Genomic DNA, 22,416 nt, shown 5'->3' on the forward strand with positions numbered 1-22,416 from the left:
TGGTGTTTTCAAATCACATTTATACTTTATACTTATTTGTTGAGAGTATGCTGTAATAAATATAATTTTATAGCATTTGTGTTGTTTAAGTTATTTACCAAAGCAGTGTGCATGTATTTCGGGTGATTTTGGGGTCAGTAGTGATGCAGTCTCATAGATGATTCACATAACTGAAGGTCCGTGGAGTTGTTGACCTCTGGTAGAGCTATGGGGCTGTTATGTTTTCCACTTATTGATAAGTGACTGTCATGCATCGACATATGCTCCAATCCGCAGAACAAGAAGATTGCCAGAAAGTTAGCGAGTACGTCAACAATGCTGAATTCTGAATCCTTAAAATATTCTTCTTCTTAAAAACTCTTTTGAAAATGTTTTATGAGGAAAGAGATTAATTCACTGCATTTGTTCTCTCCGCTGGTGAAAAAAAAATGTGTGTTCCGCTGACTTTACTTTTGGACTAATCCACAATTAACAGAGCCGATGGCGTGCACCCAGAGAGAGAGGAAACAGAAGAGCTGACTGTTAACATCCAGTTTATAGCTTTTGTCTCTTGAGCCTTGTGTCTTCCATTAATATATTCAGCTGTAACAACGTGTCCTCGCTCCCAACTTCACAGACAAAACACAAATGGCCAGTGGCCGCGAGCTTCAAACGATGGTGCTATCGGTACCCGCCAATGTACGCTCATAAGGCGCACATTGTCTTTTCAAAATAAAAGTCTGTCTCCACAAGAAGATTGGTTTAGGGAACAAAACCGCTTAGTCAAGGTTTGGAAAAAGAGCGTGGCTACCAAGTGACAAACGAGTCACGTGACGAACGACACCTGGTTATGTTAGTTTGACCCATACATACATCTGAAAGTGTGGTGTGTCGGAATCAGACGCCGAGGGAAACCAAGCATTCTGCCAAGAACTGATTGAAGCTTCTCGGCCTAATTTATACCAGCTCGACTTGTACCGGCTCAAACAAGAATGGTGGTGGAATAGCTGCTATTTCTTTCTTCAGATATGTCATCATGTAAAAGCGTCTTGTTTGGTTCTTCCACTACTTTAAAGTAGTCCGATCTGTATCTCCCTGTCGAGTGCTCTCAGTTCACCGCGCTCCGAGGCTTCATATCTGAATTCGGTGAGCTTCCATCTACAGTTAACGTTGCTCTTCTCCCTGTGCACATCCAGTCACCAGCTCAAGCTCCTGAAGTTTGCGGACGACACCACCCTCAGTGGACTCATCTGACCATCTGGTGACCGGGTGCAGTCAGAACAACCTGGGACAGTGGAGGTGGTTGTGGATTTTAGGAGGAAGCTCGCCCCGCTTGTCCCCGTCGGCCTTCGTGACTCCCCAGTCAAGTCCTTCCGCTTCCTTGCATCCATCATGACGGCCACAAGCAATAATAATCACAACAGAGGATGTACTTCCTGCAGCGACTGAAGAAGTTCAACCTGCCCAAGACAACAATGGTTGCCATCATTGAGTCATCCTCACCTCCCCCAACACCAACTGGTACGCTGCAGCCACTGCCAAGGACAAGGACGCACTGCAGCGAGTCATTCACTTTGCAGAGAAGGAATTCTGCTGTACTCTGCCGACCCGCCAGGACCCGTTCACCTCCAGGACTTTTATTCTTAACACTGTGAACCTCTGCACATATCTGAGAATATGTTTAAGCACATTCCTGCCCAGCACTTCAGTTTTAAACAGTTGCATTGAACATATTTCTTAATTCACACTCTCCTTTGAGTTCATGCAGCGCACTTCCGGGCCTACTCATAATAATCACACTCTTGGCCTGCGTATTTCTGAAGACTTTGATCCAGGATAACCCCAAAGGGCACTCTAGATGCTGGCAGAACACTTTCATACTTGTGTTCCGTGTTGCTGGGATGACCGGACGTGTTCCCGGTTTAAAGTGAGTCACAAGACGCTCCATGTGTTCGGTGCCCCTGGTCACTGATTTACTTTATCTTCCTTGACTTCGGAGGAAGATTTTAGTTAGTTAACTTAATTTTGCATTTCTTTTCTCAAGATTTTACTGAAATTGATGATAGAAATACCTTCCTTTCTTACATTTTCTTTTTCTTTTGTAACACACTGAGTGTCATATGAAATGTCCTCCATGGTCAAACTAGACTTGACTGTGTTTTGATGAGTAACATTGTTATATTAAAGAAACCCCTTTCAGTCGGGCATTTGGAAAAGACACCATAAGTCTTGCTGACTTTTCCTGTTCATGTAATCAGCTGCTTGAGCATTGGAGCGCTTCCACAAAATGCTTTCACGATTCCTGGACTCCAGGGCACAGCTGTGGCATGACAGAGCGGCGCACTCCTGACAGGAGTTAACATAAACAATCATCTCTGTTACTAAAGGCCCTCAGAGGTTACATATCTCGTCACGGGCTCCGTGTCTTTGGCTGTATTTCTTGAGGGCAGGTTGCATTTTGCTTACATCTCAGAAAGGGTCGTCAAAGACCATGTCAAATGTGTTACACATTCCATTTTTAAACTGTCCCCGGTTTGAGCAGATTGCTTTGGACGACTAGACAAGGGTCTTTCACAGCGGCCAGATCTTGGAACCATTTCTTGGAAACGGCCACAAGGCAGGGTATCTCATTTTTTACTTTATTTTCCCATTTTTCCTCTGAGTAATCTAAACAAAGTTTTTGCTTTAGAGTTTTCAATGCCCTCGTTTCAGAGAAAGCTATTAAACAATACCGGAGAAAATCATTGTGTGTGTTTATTGATTTTATTCTATTTCCTTGACATCTCACAAACCACACAGGCCTGGTTGTAGTCAACGAACCCTGAGGACACGCACACGTACACACACACACAAACGCAGCTGCATTAATAATCCTCAATGAAGGATAAACACTAAGCAAAAATAACTGCATGAAATTAAATAATGAATGCAACAAGTCATAACAACAACTTTACAAGTGCTGCATTATTAGATATTTTAAAAAAAACAAGAATGCAAAAGAAATGTTTATTAAATCGTGAACCAAAAATATCACAATGTGTTTCAGATGAAACTCGGGATGAGTGAGGATTTCCTGTACTAAATCTCAGCTTCATAACTTTTTTTTTTACCAAAACCACATTACCCTGTCTCTCCTGTCTATCTAACAAAGGCAACAAAAAAAGCCCCAAAAAATAACAGCGCAAGGTTATTCTTTTGCCTAAAGAAACGTTTATTCAGTCTCCCCTCGTCCCCATCGGCCAATTGTTTTCTGCACAAACAATATTTCAAGTTTTGCGCTCGCCCTTGATGTGGTCTTGAACATGCGACATGTGAGGTTTAGGGGAATTTCCTTTCCATAGCGTGCACATTGTGCTGCGTCGTTGCAAAAAGTTGAACTCACTCTGTAAGATTAGCATCGGCAGTTTGAGTCCTGTCATCAACATCTACGGGGTCACAGTAAAACACATTCCTTCTCTTTCACAATTTAAGTGTAATTCATTTGCAATAAAAAGGCACCCTTAGGACACGGTCAGCTAACTTTAATGGCCCGTCTACTTGTGCTTATGTTACACTTGGCTTTCACCAGCTATTTTTTTACTCGTCTTCTCGTTGAGTGACACAAAAAATTGAAGCTGAGCCCAGGAGATGGTTAGCTTAGCAAACAAAAATGGAAGCAAGGAGAAACAGCTGACCTGCCGCTGCCCAAAGGTATCTGTACAGATTAAACAAAGGACATATAAAGTGCCGATTAGTGAGCTTTAGAAGTGCTGGGAGGCCAAACTGCAGGCTGTGGCTTCATTTTGAACTGACAGATGTGAGCATGTGACTGACAGCCAGATAATAATATAAACCTCATTATTTACACTTGTCTCCCCTCATTTTCCCCTTTTGTCCCCCTCACATTCCTCTACTAATAAGGACGTATAGCTCACACTTCCTTCCTTCACTTGACAAACACGGCCTCAAAAGGACAGACGAGAGCAATTTAGGGTCTGTGTCTGAATAACACCAACAAAAAAAAGGAAAAACCTATTGTTTGACAAAGTTTCATGTCTTGAATTTATTCCATCAATTGTTTCAAAAATCCATGAACACATGCGTCACACATCAATCCAATACTGGGAAAAAAGAAAACTGTACAAGTGTTTGAATGCGACTTGATCAATTTATTTCGAGAGCTAACTTATAAATTAGCTCTTGAAATATATTTAGTATATTTAGTTCGTTTGTAGAAACTCGGTCTGGCAGCTTCACAGTCAAACATACGTGATGCTCTTCATTCCATCGGCTGCTCCTGCCTCTCTTTGAACTCATTTACTCTGGCCTGGAACAAAATGAAAGAAATCGTAGTCAGAATTGGAGTTAAACCAGCGCAGGAGATGGTTTTCCTTTCACTAATGGAGAGAGACAGACAGACAGCCCGGGGTTTCTTCTTATTCTGTCACACATGGAAATATTATCATTCCATGTGTGGAATTTTTAAGGCTCCCCGTAGAGAGAAGTCCCAACGCTGGGTCAGCTTCGACACAGGCGCCCTGTTGATGTCAGGTTGAGCCGCTCACACAGGAAGGTGACGTGCACACGCTTTCAATATAGATCAGCTGACATCCAATTTTTGGGAACCAGTAAACAGGAAATGTGTGCATGTGAGTTATCTGTAAGCCGGCCAAATTTTGGTTGGGACTGTATTCCACTTGCACTTGGATCAATGCTGAACCCCTGTTGCTAAGTGACGGACACGCAAGGCTCACCTGGAAAGTGTTGAGGACATGTTGACAAACGTCAGTGAGGTCATTCAGGCCCCTCCGCAGCGGCTCCGTAGCCGGAATCCCCCCTAAAACAGACAGAGGACGCCGTAAGAAAAACCACAGCAACCAGTAGAAATAAACAACACATTTTGCGGCTCAATCGTCTCGTGAAAGTTGGACCGATTGGTTTTTACATGACATAAGTTTGCCGACGGTGAAGGCAGCCACGATGAGACTCAGAAGATCTCTCACAGCGCGTTCCATTTATCAACACAATGAAATTATGTCCTCGGCTTTTACATGTTTCTTATCTTTATAAGCTCTATTCAAACATCAGTCTATGCTCGAGTGTCTCGTTGTGGTTATCTAATCGATTTTTACTGAAGACAAAATTAATGGAAAGAATCGTTTGTTTTTGCGGTCCTGTACCGGTCCTCTTCTCCAGGATTGATGTGGAGTCCCCCCGACCCATTTACATTGTGGAGCAATAATAATTAAAAAACAATAAGAATAGAAATATCCGCTGGCTGAATGTCTATAAGCGCAATGGAAACTAGGGTTTATATTAGGGCTGCAACTAACGATTATTTTAATAATCGATTGATTATTTTTTCGATTAATCGATGAATCAGATAAAAAAAAAGCAAAAAAACATTCATTTCCAACCTTTTGTTTAAAAACAGAAGTGACAGTGCAAATTCACAGTGCAAAACATGTTCAGAAAGCACAAACAGGTTGCTCCTTGAACATCCACGAGCTGTTAATTAAACAAATTAGATTAAAATGGACTAACACTAAAAACATACACATGTATGCTTTACATCTGCCTTTTTACTGTAATTGATCTCCTTGGAGCAGAGGCTGCTTTAGCATGCCCTGCTTTATCAATATGTATGAAACACTGGGACAGTGGGAAGCTGCACTGCTCCTCTCACGTCTGTTTGGACCGAAACCTCCAGGCTCAGCTCCACGTCATCTCAGCTCTGCACATACAGAGTCCTCTTTCTTAAACTATTTCATTCTGGGCCTCTTACGACCACGAAATGACGTTGTTGGCTAAGCCCAACTACGAGATTTGATTTAGTCTACTTTGAGTAAAAAAACAACCTGCAGCCAGATCCTACGGTGAGCCGATTAAACGTTAACGAGTGACAGCGTGAACTGAACCAGACCGGGGGGTTACGACATGTTTCACCACGTTACGTTTTTTACAAGCAAGACTGAACTGTAACGGAACATAACGGAACTTTAACGACAATACACAACCCAAACACGTTAGCTAACGTGATAGCAAGCTGACTAGCTTCCATTAACAACAAGTTAGAGGGAAATGAAGCCGCTGTAGACGCTTAACGCTGATTGGCCAAGACTCGACACGTCACATCCAAGATGTTCTATTTTTGCTAAGATCACGACTTCAGCGTTTCTCAGTCTCTCAATCCAATCTCAGACACGCTGGCGGCCAGTTGCTCTGCGCCGCTCTTTTTTTTTTCTCCGCGACTTTATGACTGCCGTAATAATCGCGCAACACAACGAATCGATAATGAAATTCGTTGCCAACACTTTTGCTAATCGATTTTTATCGATTCGTTGTTGCAGCCCTAGTTTATATCCTGGTGCCTGAAAGGTAAAATGTGTGCTGCTGTGCCATGGAGGAAAGAACCTGATACTTTGCTCAACAACAACTTGTTTTCTAAGTCCTTTCCTGTGATGGCCGGGCACTTTGTGCAAAGCAGATGACATTATTTTTTTTGTATGTAACTCTTTGCAGACAAGAACAAGTGTGTGTGTGTGTGTGTGTGTGTGTGTGTGTGTGTGCGCGTGCGTGCGTGTGTGTGTACACAAGTGGATGCACCAGACTCCAATCAACGTGTTTACTCTGCAACACAGCCCCAAAACGTTTCCTCTCTTATTTTCCTACGCATGTGTGCACACGTGAACTACCATAGATTGCAAGAAGAAGAAGAAGAAGAAGAAGAAGAAACTGAAGATGGGGTGCCGTGGGGCTAAAGGGGAGGGGGGGGGTCTCTCACCTCGTGTTTGAATTCGAAAGTTGATCTTGCTCTCAGACGGATGGGTGATGGTGTAGCCACAAAAATCCACATCCACACTGATGGAAAACAGGGAAGTGGAAGCAATATTTGGGATTATTATCAATGTTTTTGATTAAAATGGGTGGAGTCGTGTCAGTGTTATTACAATTTCTCTACCATTGACTCATCCCAGCTGACACCCAAAAACACTGGGAACAAAACCACATACACACGGAGAAGAGTCCCTTTGGAATATCAACTTGATTGTTATCATACATAATGGTCAGCATGAGCTGTATGGGTTTGTAAGGGAAAAAAGCTGGAGCTCAAATGACACAAATGAACCATCAGTCATGCTCTTTGTTCTTTCAAACGTGCCCCATGGGAGGAGAGGTCAAATCTGTTTTAATACAAAAAAGGTCAAACCATTGACGACAAGCTGAGTTGAAAGCGGTAGTTTGTTTTAAAAAAAAACTAAAAACTTACGTTTTCATGATCATATATCTGAGGGAATTTCCCAGTGTATGGTCTTCCTTGTGCAGCACAAATGTCACACACCCCTCATCAGCCCCATCTGTCTGGACCTAGAACAACATAATAATAAGTATTTATTACAACATTATATATATACACACACACACACACACACACACACACACACACACTATAAACTCTGAACAGAAACATGACCTCCTTAAAGATGATAGAGTGGGACAATCAGGAACACAGAGATTGGACTATTGTGCATTTCCAATACATCCATTACTTATTATCACATTGACAAGCATGAGTTTAACATATTGAACGTGAAAGTGAGGGAAAACTTGGTTCTGTTTCTTTATATACGGCCAAATCAATCACTCAACTATAACACAGTTACACTGTTGTTTGTTTGTTTGTTTGGCTACATCTTTGCACTATAGTTTTGTTTGCTTTGTTAGTTACTTTAATTTAATATTATTCTAATTAATGTTTTCTACATATTGTGCATTTTTCTTATTATCCTATTTTGTGTATGTACTGTGCCTGTAAATGGTGCCTTGTGAGATGAAAAAAGTAACTATCTATCTATACTGCCCCCTAGTGGAGTCAGCTAAGGACTGCGAAGCTAATGTAAAGTCAGTAGAGTTAATTACACATGCAGGTAACCTTTGCTTAGCTTTACACAACGCCACTCTCAAAATCGGTCCCCTAAACAACCACGTTGCACCAAACAGAACAGCGTTTAATGTAGTTTGTGTTTCTGGTGGCCTCTGATTGTTTCTCATCGCTAGCTTCCGCGGCTACCCACGTGAGGCGTTTACGGTGCGGTCGAAACGATATAATTAACTTATTTATTTGAATATCTTCTTAGAAACAGAGTTTAACGATGAGAAATACATGTAGCTATTAAAGATGTCAGAATTCATACAGAGTTTAAGCATCTTACCATCTCCAGCACAGGTTTCTTTTCGCTTTCAGCAGCCATGCCTCACATTCCGGTTCTGGACGTCAATACAGAAGCGGGTGAATTTCAGCCCTGACTTCCGTCTGACAGGCAAGAAAGAAGGTTCAGGCTTTGTCGCGCTGCATTTAGTGGGCATCTAAATGTAGTGTATACGGTATTGATATACTACATTATCTTCTTTTTACTAAGATATCATCCCTGCTCTTTTATGTTACGTGCTATATTGAATAATAACAATAGCGTGGTGTATACATTGCACCAGCTGTTAAGTTGCCTGCAAGACTACACAAAGGTCTAACTACAATTCGATACCTCCAGCCTGTCGCCAGATCTTGATGTCATGTGACGATACATTGCATAACCGGAAGTTGAAAATGTAGTTCTTAAAACAAAACGATTCAATTGAGTGCGTGGGCTCCGGTATATGGTAAGAACTACATTAACAACCAAACATAGGAGCGGATTTGTTTGCCTGTCTTGAGGTCCGGGCGGCTTGCGAAACAGAAGTCACTCGAAAGGGATTAGCTAGCTCGCTTGCTAGCAGATGAACTTCCTTTAGATGTTGGGATTTGCGCCACATTGGCCACTTTGAACAGCGCCTACACACAGAGGTAACGGGTTCGTTCATATAACACACCGTCCATTGCGTCAGAGACGAGTAACGCTAACGTCAGCTACCAAACGCCGTCACAACACTTTGGTAACAACGTTATGAGCTAGCTGTTGTCTTCCTGTCACCATGAAGCATTAAGCTGGCTTTCTCTTTCATTTCTCGTGACAACTGGATCACGTAACGCTCGTGAGGTTGTTTATGCTGACATTATTAACGGTAGTTACACACACACACACACACACACACACACACACACACACACACACACACACACACACACACACACACACACACACGCGCGCACACACACACACGCCTCTCTTTCTGTATTATCTGTACTGTGACACTAAACATCATCTGTCACTAACGTCTCCTCTGTTCTGGTTTCGTGGGTTGCAGCGAGCGATAGAGCTGAAACCCCAGCTGTTGCCATGGCGATCCTGTTTGCAGTGGTGGCTCGTGGGACCACCATCCTGGCCAAGCACGCCTGGTGCGGTGGCAACTTCCTGGAAGTGACCGAACAGATTTTAGCCAAAATCCCTTCGGAGAATAACAAGTTGACCTACAGCCACGGCAGGTAGGATTGACACATTTCCTCCTGCCTCTGTCTCACAGAAGACACCGGCTCCCTGCTGTGTGGCTCCATTGGTCTGCATGCCTCATCCTACTCATCTACAAGTGATGCACCAAAACAAAACAGTGGCACACTAGCCTAGAGTGCTGTATAAAATGCTTATTATTAGACAGAAAAGTTGTGAAGGACGATGTACACATTGTTTGTCAACTATTAATATGCACATAAAAACAGGCTATACTTGTTAAAAATGACAGCAGTCATGTATAACTAATTGTCCTTGCAAATCACATCTTCAGCAGCCACTTGGGTCTGGAAATGTGTTGTTGCCAATAGGAGTTGACATGAAAGCGTGATGTGACCTTCATCACCTAGGGTCATTTTCATGCACATTGACACGCTTAAGAAATGGAAGGCGGACAAGTAATTAGAATAATTAATTCGTAAGTAAAGCAGAAATACAGCTTTGTTCACTGATAATGCCACTGTAATGCCTACAGAATTAAAGTGTTTTTTTACAGTATACGTAATAAGTAATAATTGGTATGCTCAGTGTGGACTTTGCTCATTTCAGCATGTGACAAGCTCTAGAGATACAGAAGGTGACACTGCAGGAAACCCCAACCTGAATCAATAAAGTGGTGTCACATGCAACGCAATGTGTCCTCACTCAAGTTAGAATGGTTGGGAGATGTAATTTCGAGTTACAACCCATCTACTACACTTTATCTGTAGTTAATGTTTTCTGAGACACATTTTACTGTACTGTATTAAACTGTGTGCTTTAAATTGTATACATGTAACATGGACATTGTTTGTCTATTTTCTTTTATAGCTATCTCTTTCATTACATCTGCCATGACAGAATCATATACCTGTGTATCACCGATGACGTAAGTATAGAACTGGCTCAGCTATCTGTGTATTTATGTGTATTGTAGGGGTGAGTGGGAAGTTAAGGGATAGCTATTTAAGGTCCCTTGAAAAGCACTTTATGTAAATAGTTAGATCTAAAGAAGAAACAGAAAGTAAAGGTATTGCACCCAAATGCATCTCCAACCTACGTCTTTGAATTAATGTATTGAGCTTTGAGAACAGGAAGTAGCACAGTACACTCAGACACACAGTAACAATATACAAAGCCATGTTTCATTTCACTGGACCTTTTAAATAGGATTGTACTTGAAGTAACAACTCCTCTATTTAACTTTTTTGGACTGAAGGACTTTGAGAGGTCGCGTGCATTCAGCTTCCTCAGTGAAGTCAAGAAGCGCTTCCAGACAACGTACGGGTCGCGAGCGCAAACGGCCCTGCCTTACGCCATGAACAGCGAGTTCTCCTCAACACTGGCCGCTCAGATGGTGAGTGTGAAAAGAGCGGCAGCCCCACAGAGCAACGTCTTCTTGTGACGGCTCTGTGACGGCTTTTTACTTCTGCAGGCACGCATGAAGATTTAGTAATCACTAAATATACGCTTGGATCTCCGCTCCATTCCCTCTACCTTTTGTCTTTGTAGAAACACCACTCCGACCCACGAGGATCAGATCGCATCACTGAGACTCAGATGCAGGTGGATGACCTGAAAGGCATCATGGTCCGCAACATAGGTGAGCGTCTCATGAGTTTTCCCACGGCAGAATGGCCTTGAAAGGACCTCTTTTTATATGTGTCTATAAGATAATAATACAATTTAAAAAGTGTTGTTTCTTTACTTTTTCTTTCACTAACCATTTGATACAAATCCATTTGATTTGAATCTCATTACAATGGACCTTTTGGGCCTCCCTATTTAACTCTGGCTGTCTTTGTGTCTTTTTACAGACTTGGTAGCTCAGAGAGGAGAGAAGCTGGAGTTGCTGATTGACAAGACAGAAAATCTGGTTGATTCTGTGAGTTTAAAGTCCAGTGTTTTCTTTTCTTTTTTCCTCCTATTTATCCTACTTATTTTCTAGCGCATGATGTTTGGCAATTGGCAGTGTACATTTGTATCGTTTGACAATAATCTAGCAAGCTACTTATCCAGTAATGTAGTTACTTTATCTCTTCACTCCATTCAGTCGGTCACATTCAAAACCACGAGTCGTAACCTGGCCCGAGCCATGTGTATGAAGAACCTCAAGCTGACTCTTCTCATTGTGCTGGTGTGCCTGGTGAGTACTGGCCGTACATGGTAACTAGTGAGTTATTATTGGGATGCAGTGTAATTAATCTTTGGGATTTATAATATATTCAATTGTTTTCTTCCATTAACATGAAAAAATGACCCAGATTACTTAGCTACTACAGCTGTTATTTTCAGCTATGATGAGGCTCAGCTGTCCTGTAAAATCCCTGCAATTTACTTCACATGATATTTTATAATAATTCAATGAATAAACAGCATATATATAATATATATGATGAATGAAAAGTACTGAGTATTTGCTCATTTAATTAAGAACTTCAGTGCGAAATAATCAGATTTTCTGAGAAATTTGAGTTTTAGTTTAATTTTGCCCTTTTAGCATGGTTTGGCATTTACTGAAGGATTTCCTCACGTGTGTTGCGACTGCCTGGCTCAGAGCAGGATTAATCAAAAGGAACCTTAACTTGGTTTCTGTCCTCCTTTTCAGGTGGTGCTTTACGTTATCGTTTCTGCTGCCTGTGGAGGCCTCAGCTGGCCCACATGTGTCAAATGAGAAGAGAAAGGGGGAGGAAGTGGGGATGCACCTGTTCAACCCACCTGGCAGTGGACACAAAAGGAAAGCTTCCTTCCCCTACTCCTCGAGCTTCAACATCGCCGGCAGACACACGCTGCTCCTCCTGCTGCCTCCTTCCTCTCCCCTTCTTTGATAGTGTGCACATTGACTTGCCTTCTGGACATACCCACACTAATGGACAGCAGCCATGTGGCCTAAAACTGATGTGGAACCACAATCTTGTCTTATATTAGTATCAGTGTGTGATACTGCCCTTGCATCTCTCTATGTATTTCATCCATTCAGGCTGATACCGTAATGAACCATACAGATAGCAGAGATAGCTTTGTCCTGCTTTACCTTTGAAGGTGACATATGGGACCTGCAAGTATAAGTAGCATGTTGCAGATCCATCGAGAAGGACTTCCACAATACAGTGTCTGGTCCTCTGTTACAGCTGAAAACTAATCTTTGACATGAACCAACGCAGTTCCAGTATGTCTTATGTGGCAAGTGTCCATTGAACCATGTTGGTGTCTCATGAATTTGCTCGGAATCACAGATTTCCTGATTTCCTTCATGTTTTATCACCAAGCACAGTCGTATATTCTAAAATGGATGTTGTAAAATAGCAGATATGATCACACAAATACATATAGTACATTTGATTAATATTACTGACTCAAAAGATGTAACGGTTCTTTTAAATCAAGCCTGACATTTGAGCAAATCCTGATCTCTTTCCTGCCTGTTACAGGAGGCTTTCCCTTTCACCTTATTACCTTGGCTAGGATGTTCAGTGTGCCCACATGTTCTTTCTGTTAACACAGTGCACTTTTTACATTGTACATAGATTTGCTTCTTAGCATTATGAGGTTTATAATCATGTAATTATTTAATTATTGTACATCCAGATTTGAAATAATAAAACCTGATCAAGTTGGTGATCTCTTCAGATGGAAAACCAAAAAGAAATGTTTGGACATTTGTGGCTTTCATTATTGACACTGAACTGATTCTTTCTTTAATTGATTACAACTGTTCAAAGTCTCGCAACTGTGTCAAAGGTCAGGCAGACCCTTGTTTATCTGCGGGACACAAGGAGCTGACCTTTGGACGAGCGGCCTGTACTTCCGAATGACGGTGAGACGTTTGTTGTTCATCTTTTTAGGTTTTATGGCGGATGGCATCCACCAAAAGATGCATTACCGGAGACATTTGTTGGTTCAGGATGCGCTCAAACAGGGAAACCACCAGGTGAACATAATTTGTAATTAGGACCTCGTTAGCGGCGCGCTCCCACAGGTGCTGCACGTGCCCGTAACAGGTAACGTCACAAGTTAAATATCCGATAGTGTTTTTTTTATGTTTACATATCTACTCAATGGACAACTGTTTGTCTTAATTGCTGGGCACGTGGTAATTCAGTTTGTATGTTTCTCCCAATACTTTAGTTGCGTAAATTAGCTAGCTGTTAAACAAAAAGTTCTGGTCAACCGAAATTAACGGTAGCGCTGCTAGCTAGCTAGCTAACGCTAATGTTTAAGAGCTAATGTAGCTAACTTTGTTAATTAGCTAACGGTACTGCGCCATGTTTGTAGCTATGTTCAAGCCTGCTAACGTATTAATTAGCATAGCTACTCGCTAACGTTAACTCCTTCCCTTATCTTTTACACGTGCCCCAGACGTGTAGTGTAGTCTGCAGGGTTTTAAACCATTTATGGACTTGAAAGAGTATTTTCCTTGCTATTTGTAGACGGATACTATGTTTACTCCTGGTCTAATTATAGACCTGGCTGGCTGGAAGAGGACTCTCGCATGATAATCTGTCAATCAGGTGCGGAGGGTGGAGGGGGCAGTTGTTTTGATCATAAACTGTACAGGAGCCAGAGAGGAATAAAGAAACGCTATTCCCAACACACCCAGCAAGGTTGATTTAGATTATGTTGGCTTTAAATGCTCTCCTCTGATTAGTGTACTTCCTATGTGTATCTCCACATGTATTAAACTGTGATAATTTAAGAGCATTGGTTTATATTGCACAGTATTGCATGGTGACATGATTTTGCTCAGCAGGGACACTTTAAAGAACAGTGCAGCATATAGTTTAATATTTTACATAATATCTCAGCTTGAGCGTGCATGTTCATTCTTTACCTGCAGCTTGTCAAAAGTAATCGTAATACAAGGTTCAACTTAATGTTTGTTAGTATTGGTGGTTGTTGTCCACCCCTAGGACATGTGATGGGTAGTCAGTACAAGCATCAAAGTTTAGGCTAACTGCAGGAAGAGCTAACCAAGTACAGTTGCACAGCTGCTGACACATCTGATATGTATCTGTTTGTCACTAGATGGCATAGGCCCACAGCTTCGTCTTGAGAGCGTTTTGTTTTCCTTTTTGCTGGAGCAGACTGACTAATATTCTGGCTGTTGAAAGACAGTGCCACGCTTCGCCCCTAACCAGGCTTGTTGGTGTGGTTTTGTTCCCCACTTGACAGAGGACAGCGTTGTCCCTTTGGTATGCTGCAGGAATCCCCCAGCTTGACCTGCTGCCCTGCTGTAGTGTGGTGCGGCTCTGTGCCTGGGTTTTTGATGGCTGTCCCTGCTCATCATAACTGCTCACTGTATTATACTGATGTGTCCGTCCAGTCAACCATGCAAAGGCAAGCCAAGGAAAGGCCTTTTGAGACTTTCTGCACAGTGCCTTGGAGGCTTCAGACATAGAAAAGCATTGTTCTGTTCATATCACTGTTTTGAACGTTTAATGCCATTTGTAGGCTGTAACTTGGAGTGACTCTCAAAACATATTTCTAGTAGACCACATAGTAGTTGACAGTGTAATTTGAGTGTTGGGTATCATAGGGATTTTAGCCAGTTATCCTCTTGGTTTTGAATTAATTTTATTCGCTTTCACAGTGTACACGGTTTAGGTTGGCAACATGCATAACTAAGGTTCTATGTTTATATCTTGGACTGGAGTCTAAATGTAGTTTTTTTTTTTTTTTTTTTTTTTTTATTCAGTTAATGATCATTACTACATTACTTGCATTCTTGTTTACAACACTTGAAGACCAATGTCAAAAGCCTTATATTTCACAACTAGACCCACACAATAGCAGATTTGACCAGATATAAGTCTAATTCTGAGAACTCTGAGGAGATTATAAGCCGACCTATAGCATGATTTACTTCTCTTTAGTTAAGATTATACTGTAGTTTCCAGGGTCAGGGGGCTTGTATAGATTAGGTTGAAATAGCATAGGCCTCAGGGGGTCTTAGACTCTGTCACACCACTGTGAGGATCAAGTGTCGGGTCGTTTGTGTACAACATGAGGCTGTGTCATCAGACGGGGACATTATCGGTGTGGAATTTGAGAACTTACCAGCCATAATAATCAACTTTGCAACGTGTCTTGCCATCTTGGAGTAAGTGAGTTTCTATGCAAATTCTGATTGGGAATTGTCCGAGGTAAACATTCCTCGAGGAACACGGGCCTCCCCTTTTCACTTGTCCCGTGCTAAAAAACAGCCTGATCCATTCCCTCATAAAAGGACTTTGGCTGCTTAGCAACATTGAATGCCAACTCAGTCTGACTAGCCATGGCCACTCCCCCAGCACTGGGCTCGGTGTGGATAAAGTAACATGTTTATGCTTTCTTCCTTGCTTGCTCCCTCTGTAAACTTGGAAGTGGAACACTTCACTGAGCACAGTCCTTAGCTGGACCTTGACTTGCCTGCACCAGGAAGCAGTGTGACGCGAAGTCACTGATCTGTCTGACAGATTGGCTTGTTGGAGAGATTGCGTATCCACTGCTGCAGTCGGTCTGCTGGACTGGTCATGTTACCTTAGGGAGGGGAGGAAAATGCAGAATCTAATCCCTGCAGAGGGGGCACCCTCATTCAGGCTGTGATGTTACTGATGCACGGTTGACTCTGAACACGAGGAAGGAGGAGTTGTGGGACGGGGCTGTTCGTGTCTAGTGGAAGCACACTCTCACTCCACTGCCTGCCCAGTTGGCTGGATTTAGCACTTTGTAAGGAAACCAGTGATGGGATTGTCTCTGAGTGAGTAAAATGAGCCGGATGAACCTGCAAAAACCCAGAGATCTGACATGATACATCAGATGACACAGCTGACTGTGGAGGCATTTATTTTCTTTCCACTGTTATCATTAAATGGAGAGAACAAGAATGGTGCTGAGTTTATACTATCGTTAATCTGTGTTTTAGTCTACGGTAAGTGTTGACATTAAATCTTATTGCTATCTATACGCAGTGTTTATTTCTATTTGTTGGCTCAGTTGTATCATGTCGGCTATTTTGGTGGTTTTATTTGTTCATAAACAGTCAGTTCATGGTTTGTCTTGGATGCAGTTTTACTTAACATAGTAACCATGTAATGCTTCGTCATGTTTTTAACTAGCAAAATCACTTCTGCATTGTTATATTCTAGGCGAAGATACTGCAGTGGTGTTGAAGGCGCTGTTCTTGCCAAGGTTCAATGTGCACCGCAGTTTGCCATGGCTGTATGTTTTATTTGATGTAAGGTGTGTTGTTTCTCTGCCTGTTAAACAAACATAGTATTCATCCAGATTTGGACTGTTTGTTGTGTTGCTGAAAGCAGAGCTGCTTTGATATATTTTTATCAGCGGTACGATCAAAAGTAAGGCAGAATAAAAACATTAACACTGAGTTGTATTGTGGCAAGTGTATATATTTTGTCATTCCCCCAAATAGTTAGGCTAAAGATCACTTTTAGGAAGGGAGTAGCACTCATATATTCATTGGGGTACTTTTATTTATGATGTGGTTGTTGTTTTTACAGACTGAATATTGCTTTAAGGTCAAATGTTTTTCGAATAACATTTTGAAGTGTACATCAAAATTATGCTCTACTATGTATTCTTGATTGCTCTATTGCAGTGTCTCGTTAAAAGGAAAATCATATCGATAGCTTTGCTGAACTGTCAATGACACCTGTCCTCAGGCTCTAGCTGCAGGCTAGAGGATAGCAGGTCTCTAGTGACTACAGGTGCCATCGACTCTTTAACCTTTTAGTTGCATCACTCTCTTTTAGAGCCTTGTTTGTCGCGCTATACACAGGGAATTAACATTCACCTGCTGGATTACATTTTTATATACAACTACTAAATAAACTTCAATTTTAGCATCATTTCACACAGATGAGCCAAAGGCAAACAGGCTGCCACTCTAGACTGAAAGCATCGGGTTAAACTAAGTTGTGTGTACTATGTTTTCTGCATTTTGGTGTGTGCTTCCTGGGAAAGTCATTCAGCCTCACAGACTGCCCTTTCTTCCTCAACCAGTATTCTCCTTTTCCTCTTCGACTAGTGTTTCATTCCCTATTATTGGGTGATTAACACCTGGAAAGATGGCCATGGTCAACTTTTTGCGATAGAAATACTAAGACAAAACATGAATCAGATTATTTCTTATTGTGCTTACGTTTAACTCAGGGGTGTTCTGCTATGCACCAGGATGTCTGGTGTCTGCATACTGGAACACGTTCAGGCCGGTGATTTGATATCTCACTCTCCAGTTGTACATACCACAATGGTGCTTTTGTTGTCGTAGTAGCAGGCAAACTAGCAGTCCAGCCAGCTTAAATAAACATAACAGTTCCCAAAAAAGCAGTTAAGACTGCTGTTTACTTCTCATGTCAAACCCATGCTGGCTCGTTTCAGTAGATGCTTGACTTGTAACTGCTTGGCCAGCCTCACATTTGATATTTTAATGAAACTATGATTCAGGAGAGACCGCAGGTATCTGGTTAAACATTTCTTTAGAAAGGCTAGATATTCGGGTCAGCCGCATACTATCGCTTAGCACAACGAGGAGATTGTTTACAGACCTGCACTACACTATGCCCTAAGCATGATCCTAATGAGTTTTGCATTTTTCATTGAGCTAAGTCATGAATAATTTGAGTATAAAGATACTGTTACAATGACCAATGACTTCAAAGACTCACCAGGGCAAGACGAAGCCTTTTTTGGAGCCCTGAGCAAAATGTTACACTGGAATATCAGTTTGAGGGGCTTCTGTTAACATTCAGTGAAATCAGCACAAACTGTACGTGGTAATATTGTTATAAAAAAATGTACCTTTTCCTTCTCTTTACAGATATTCATTCCTGATCAACAAAATTGATGGATTACTGTGCTGCTAATCAAATGTGAGGGTATTTGTAGCTACAGAAGTAGGCAAAATCCTGTCTGAACTCTGAACAAATACGACATTCAACATGTCCACCGACCAAGTTGAGAGCCCAGTTCCTCTGCCTCACAGACTCTCCCCTGAGATTCAGTACAGCAACACGTCACTGTCACCTTCACCCGACTCCAGTAGTGTTTCAAACCTGAGTGACCGAGAAGCCGACCGCTCCCCTGACGTCAACATGCTGGACTGCTGCCTCAGCGACGGCTCCTTTGTGGATATTTCCTACAACACCGCCTCACCACAGGATAACGACTTCTGTGGCGTAGCCCTGAACCTAAATCAAAGTTTTATTGCCACACCTGTTGATAGCAGTGTGAATTTCTGGAATGAAAACTTAAGTCTGATGAGCAACCATGAGATGATGGGATTAGATAAATACCCGACTTGCAGTAAAGACACAGAGAATGGAAGTAGCAGTGCCGTGATGTCTCCAGACACTGCTGGGAGGGAAAGCCAACTGAGTTCAAGTGAGATTTCCCGTCGAGGATCCACTGAGAATGACTTCTGCTCCCTGAGCTCTGAGGAAATGGTAATGAGGTGCAACAGTTTTTGTAAGGATGATCAGTCGTTCTTGGTAGTCTCTTCCCTGGAGGAGTCCTTTAGCTCTCTGGTTGCAGGCCATCCAGCATTCCTTGCTGAATCTAACCTGCTGTCAAATACTTTGCCAGATGTCCTTGAAAAGTCCACAGGAGTCAGTGAAGAGAACATGGACTCCCCGTGTCTTGGCATGACTTTCACTCAAGCAGGCCTTCTCTCTGAGGAAAACGATATGGCACCATCCAACTCTGTTGTAGCTTTCCCAAGTGAGAATGAAGGAGATCTTTTGATGACTTTTCTCTGCGAATCATCTCCTGCAGGTTGTGGAAAAGAGGCTCCGTTTGCAGAGATGTCGATGTTTACACCAGAACAAGGCAAGACCTTTTTCTCCACTCCGTCAGCAATACAACACACTGATATGGATATTCATACTTCCACTCCAGTGCAAAACATTGGAAACATCATGCCCAGACTCCCCTCCTTTTCAGAGTCTCCCTGCACTGGAAACACGGGCAGCGCAGGAGTCCACCCCGTTAAACTGCAGCATATCTCTGTGACTGCTAACTGTTTAGTTGCAGGACTGCCACCTTCAGCCAGCAAAGTTAAGAAACTGGAAATTAAGAAGACTCCCAGGTTAAACTTCAGCAGCGTAAAATCTAAAGTTTTGACTAGAATTGTGCACCAAAGGTCAGTGTCAGGCCCGGTTTCACTGCACAAGCAAGTGAACAATAAACAGACTGAAGCACAAAGCGGAGCACCTATCAAGAGTAGTCCTGCTAACTCTAGGAGTAGCGCTGCAGCTCTCTCTACCACCCCCAAAATGGTCAATGATGTTCAGGGACGAATGAATACAGAGGCTGCTAATTTGGGCCAAACATTTATACAGTTGTCTGGGAATTCTGCTGTGGATGGACAGGGGAAGAGTAGCGCATCCCCACTTGACCAACACCCAGCTGCAAATAAACATGCTTCAACAGTCCAATGCAGCAGCGCCAGCTCTGACGCGGAACAGGCGGCCTCAAGCCAAGTAGCAGACGCCACAGTGCTGCATTCTGGCAAACCGACCCGTTGCTTTTCATCCTCAGAGAAAAAAAACAATGGAAGTGGCCAAACGGATCCCAAACAAACTCCAAAAAAGGGCGTGTTGAACAAAATTGAGGTCAGGTCAGGCTCGGCTTTAGGCCAGGACGAGCCTCCTGCGCTGAAGATGCGGCCTCGCTGCTCATCGGACGGTGTATCATTGTCATTTAGGCAATCCAAGGAGAAGAGAATAACTTTAAGGTTGTCAACTAGCTTTACCAATACAAAAGCCCAGCTGGGCCAGACCAAACTAGGGAACCTGAACTGCTCTCCCCTGAATAAACAGGCCATACAGACTGAGGCCACAAACGTTCCTGCTGAAATCTCCCCAAGAGAGGTTAAGAGGATCAGCCTGGTGGTGAGTAAAGTCTTATGTAAACAATAAAAAAATCGGCAATAGTTACTTTCTTTCAGTACTGTTAATATTCATGCTCTTGCAGTTTATTCCGTAAGCCATATTCAATCCAAATATTTTGGACACGCAGGGAAAATGTTTTTGACATGAACCAATGGGGTCAATTGCACAGCGCTGGGGATTGAATGAGAAATACTCTTCGCAGGCAGTGTCCAGCAAATCGGCAACAGCGGGAGCCTCGTCGGACGAGAGTAAGAGCAGATTTCGAGGACGGCCATCTCCTAGACAATCAAAAGGACTGCCTTTTTCACAAACTCCAGCTGCCAGTCCCAGATCAGCCACTCTGTCAATCAGGCAGTGGCAGGGAGCCCAATTGAGGGATGAATATAGGACTTCCAATGCTGTAGGCACACCACAGTCCAAGCGGAAGAGCAGCACAGGTAAGACTCTTGAAAACTGACCAATGTTAAATATTGAACATGCTTTGCATTAAGCTGAGCCTATGGTAACACAACTTTACTGTGTGAAACGCATCAATGCTGAGGTTAATATTGATATTTCTTTCCAAATTTATGAAAATCTGCATTTCACTTTCCTATGCTTTGACAAGAGTGTAGATGAAGCATTAAGTTGTCAGATGTTTCTCATTTAGCGATGGGCTAGCTCGCTAATGTTGGCTTGCTAATTCCATGTTTTCGTGCTGAGGTTACACTGGTAACACAAATTGAGCCAGACGGTGGGCTCGTGGTCAGCAGCAGCAGCGCTGGAAGTAGTCCCCCAGCAGATGGGAGGGCAATACACTTTTTTACATTGTTATTTCCCAAGCTACTGCAGCTTTTGGTTGACAAAAGTTGGCTTGCATTGGGCGCACTGACGGTATACTTTAAAGTTTTCCTTCATTTGTTTCACACGTCGAAAGTTGACCGGTCAATGTCTGTAAATAAACATTGACAGTAGGTCACGATCAACCCTCATGAGTAGTGTGACCTGCCTTTGACAAAGCTAATGATTTCTTAACCAGTTCCTCTGTTGTGTAAAACAAGAGAATTGTGTAATACGCCTGTTAAACCCTGTTTGTACTTGAAACGATTACAGTAGAGAAGTTGACTTTGCTGTACTTGAAGGGTCATGTGGGATTAAAGGCGGCACATGAGGTACATGGTTTGGACAAAACATGTTTGTTTGTTTTTTTTTAGGTTTTTACTTGTGTCGCTTTCTCAGCACAGATCCTGAACCCTATCATGTGGCTGCATCTGTAAACATGCCAGTGTAAACTGAAATGATTCAGGTTGTTTGTAGTAAAGCATTCTCTCCATCAGAGGGTGACATTGAGCGGTTCTAATATACCTACTGTTGTCCTCCTCATGAGCTCAGCCATGTTCCACAGGAACAGTGTTGGATACAGATGTCACCTCCGGTCTCTTGTCCAGGTCTTTGGCCTTCTTCTTTCCATAGTAAGAGTTCTGGGGAAGGAGGTGGACTCTTCCTCTGATGGGAAGCCATCTGTACGAGTGGAACAAGCAGGGGAAGGAAAGGGAGGTTTAGAGCTCACCGATAGTGTCAAAGTGAGAACACAATGTTTAAAACAAGCGCTCCGTAGCAACGCATTAACTTTCTCATGCACCAGCAACAGACGCTATACTAAGATGCATTTTTTTATTTAACATTACTTTTTTTATTTTTTTTTTATTAAATCACATTCGACATGTTTGCTGTTGTGAGTAAGATACATGCAGGTAAGTTTTGTACAATTTCTATATTAAATGTCGTCATTTTATTTGTTCAGAAATGTATTTTTACACTGTCAAAAAACAAAATATTTAACTAGTTTTACTTATTGACAAATATCTCTAAAATATCCCATGAAAACAACGTATTGTATTACTACCCATTATGAGAATAATATCAGCTGGTTTACTAAGCCTGACTTGGCCAATCTGAAAGCACTGTGGACATTGCTACTGCCAATGTTTGTACTCCTGACCATCGGTAAGCTTAGTATGTGTATTTGTCCTGAATGAAGCGGTTCATGCAGCTGACCTTAATGTTTGTGCTCCATTGCATCCCAGGCAGTCAGGGAGTGCAGGCAACAGGAGAGCCATCCCTTGGAACTGCCTCAACAGCAAGTATTAAGCCTCAACTCCGACCCC

General features: G+C 42.4%; 3 protein-coding genes across 5 annotated transcripts; 2 read left to right on the forward strand and 1 right to left on the reverse strand.

Annotated features, from left to right (window-relative positions):
* Window positions 1-3,999: 3,999 nt before the first annotated feature.
* polr1d (RNA polymerase I and III subunit D) lies at window positions 4,000-21,683 on the reverse strand. 2 transcript variants are annotated; one of them, XM_079228446.1, is made up of 5 exons: window positions 21,618-21,683; window positions 7,229-7,326; window positions 6,743-6,819; window positions 4,713-4,795; window positions 4,000-4,285 (listed from the first exon to the last, which is right to left on the reverse strand). In XM_079228446.1, exons 1-5 carry the CDS (start codon window positions 21,642-21,644, stop codon window positions 4,238-4,240), a joined length of 333 nt encoding a protein of 110 aa, XP_079084572.1. In that variant the 5' UTR covers window positions 21,645-21,683; the 3' UTR covers window positions 4,000-4,237. The 2 variants fall into 2 exon arrangements, with proteins under 2 accessions (XP_079084572.1, XP_079084571.1); XM_079228445.1 differs by lacking the exon at window positions 21,618-21,683 and adding an exon at window positions 8,172-8,298.
* sybl1 (synaptobrevin-like 1) lies at window positions 8,710-13,013 on the forward strand. Of its 2 annotated transcripts, XM_079228320.1 has the most exons (8): window positions 8,710-8,800; window positions 9,202-9,379; window positions 10,212-10,269; window positions 10,600-10,737; window positions 10,893-10,983; window positions 11,198-11,265; window positions 11,434-11,526; window positions 11,989-13,013. In XM_079228320.1, the coding sequence occupies exons 2-8, from the start codon at window positions 9,234-9,236 to the stop codon at window positions 12,052-12,054; spliced, it is 660 nt and encodes a 219-aa protein (XP_079084446.1). In that variant the 5' UTR covers window positions 8,710-8,800; window positions 9,202-9,233; the 3' UTR covers window positions 12,055-13,013. The 2 variants fall into 2 exon arrangements, with proteins under 2 accessions (XP_079084446.1, XP_079084447.1); XM_079228321.1 differs by lacking the exons at window positions 8,710-8,800; window positions 9,202-9,379 and adding an exon at window positions 9,722-9,819.
* LOC306745691 (uncharacterized protein) lies at window positions 18,320-20,650 on the forward strand (the record flags this gene model as incomplete). The annotated part of the gene is made up of 2 exons (XM_079228524.1): window positions 18,320-19,518; window positions 20,587-20,650. The coding sequence occupies 2 exons, from the start codon at window positions 18,320-18,322 to the stop codon at window positions 20,648-20,650; spliced, it is 1,263 nt and encodes a 420-aa protein (XP_079084650.1).
* Window positions 21,684-22,416: the final 733 nt, after the last annotated feature.

The sequence above is a fragment of the Taurulus bubalis genome (genome assembly GCF_910589615.1).
Source record: "Taurulus bubalis genome assembly, chromosome: 13".
Taxonomy (NCBI): domain Eukaryota; kingdom Metazoa; phylum Chordata; class Actinopteri; order Perciformes; family Cottidae; genus Taurulus; species Taurulus bubalis.

Bases quoted from the DNA above. Each gene is read 5' to 3' on its own strand.
- polr1d (XM_079228445.1), bottom strand. From the start codon at position 8,210: ATGGCTGCTGAAAGCGAAAAGAAACCTGTGCTGGAGATG. The intron at 7,327-8,171 runs GTAAGATGCTTA...ATGTTGTTCTAG, and splicing joins AGAAACCTGTGCTGGAGATG to GTCCAGACAGATGGGGCTGA. The intron at 4,796-6,742 runs GTGAGAGACCCC...TGTCTGTTTTAG, and splicing joins CTTTCGAATTCAAACACGAG to GGGGGATTCCGGCTACGGAG.
- sybl1 (XM_079228320.1), top strand. From the start codon at position 9,234: ATGGCGATCCTGTTTGCAGTGGTGGCTCGTGGGACCACCATCCTGGCC. The intron at 10,738-10,892 runs GTGAGTGTGAAA...TTGTCTTTGTAG, and splicing joins CAACACTGGCCGCTCAGATG to AAACACCACTCCGACCCACG. The intron at 11,527-11,988 runs GTGAGTACTGGC...CCTCCTTTTCAG, and splicing joins TCATTGTGCTGGTGTGCCTG to GTGGTGCTTTACGTTATCGT.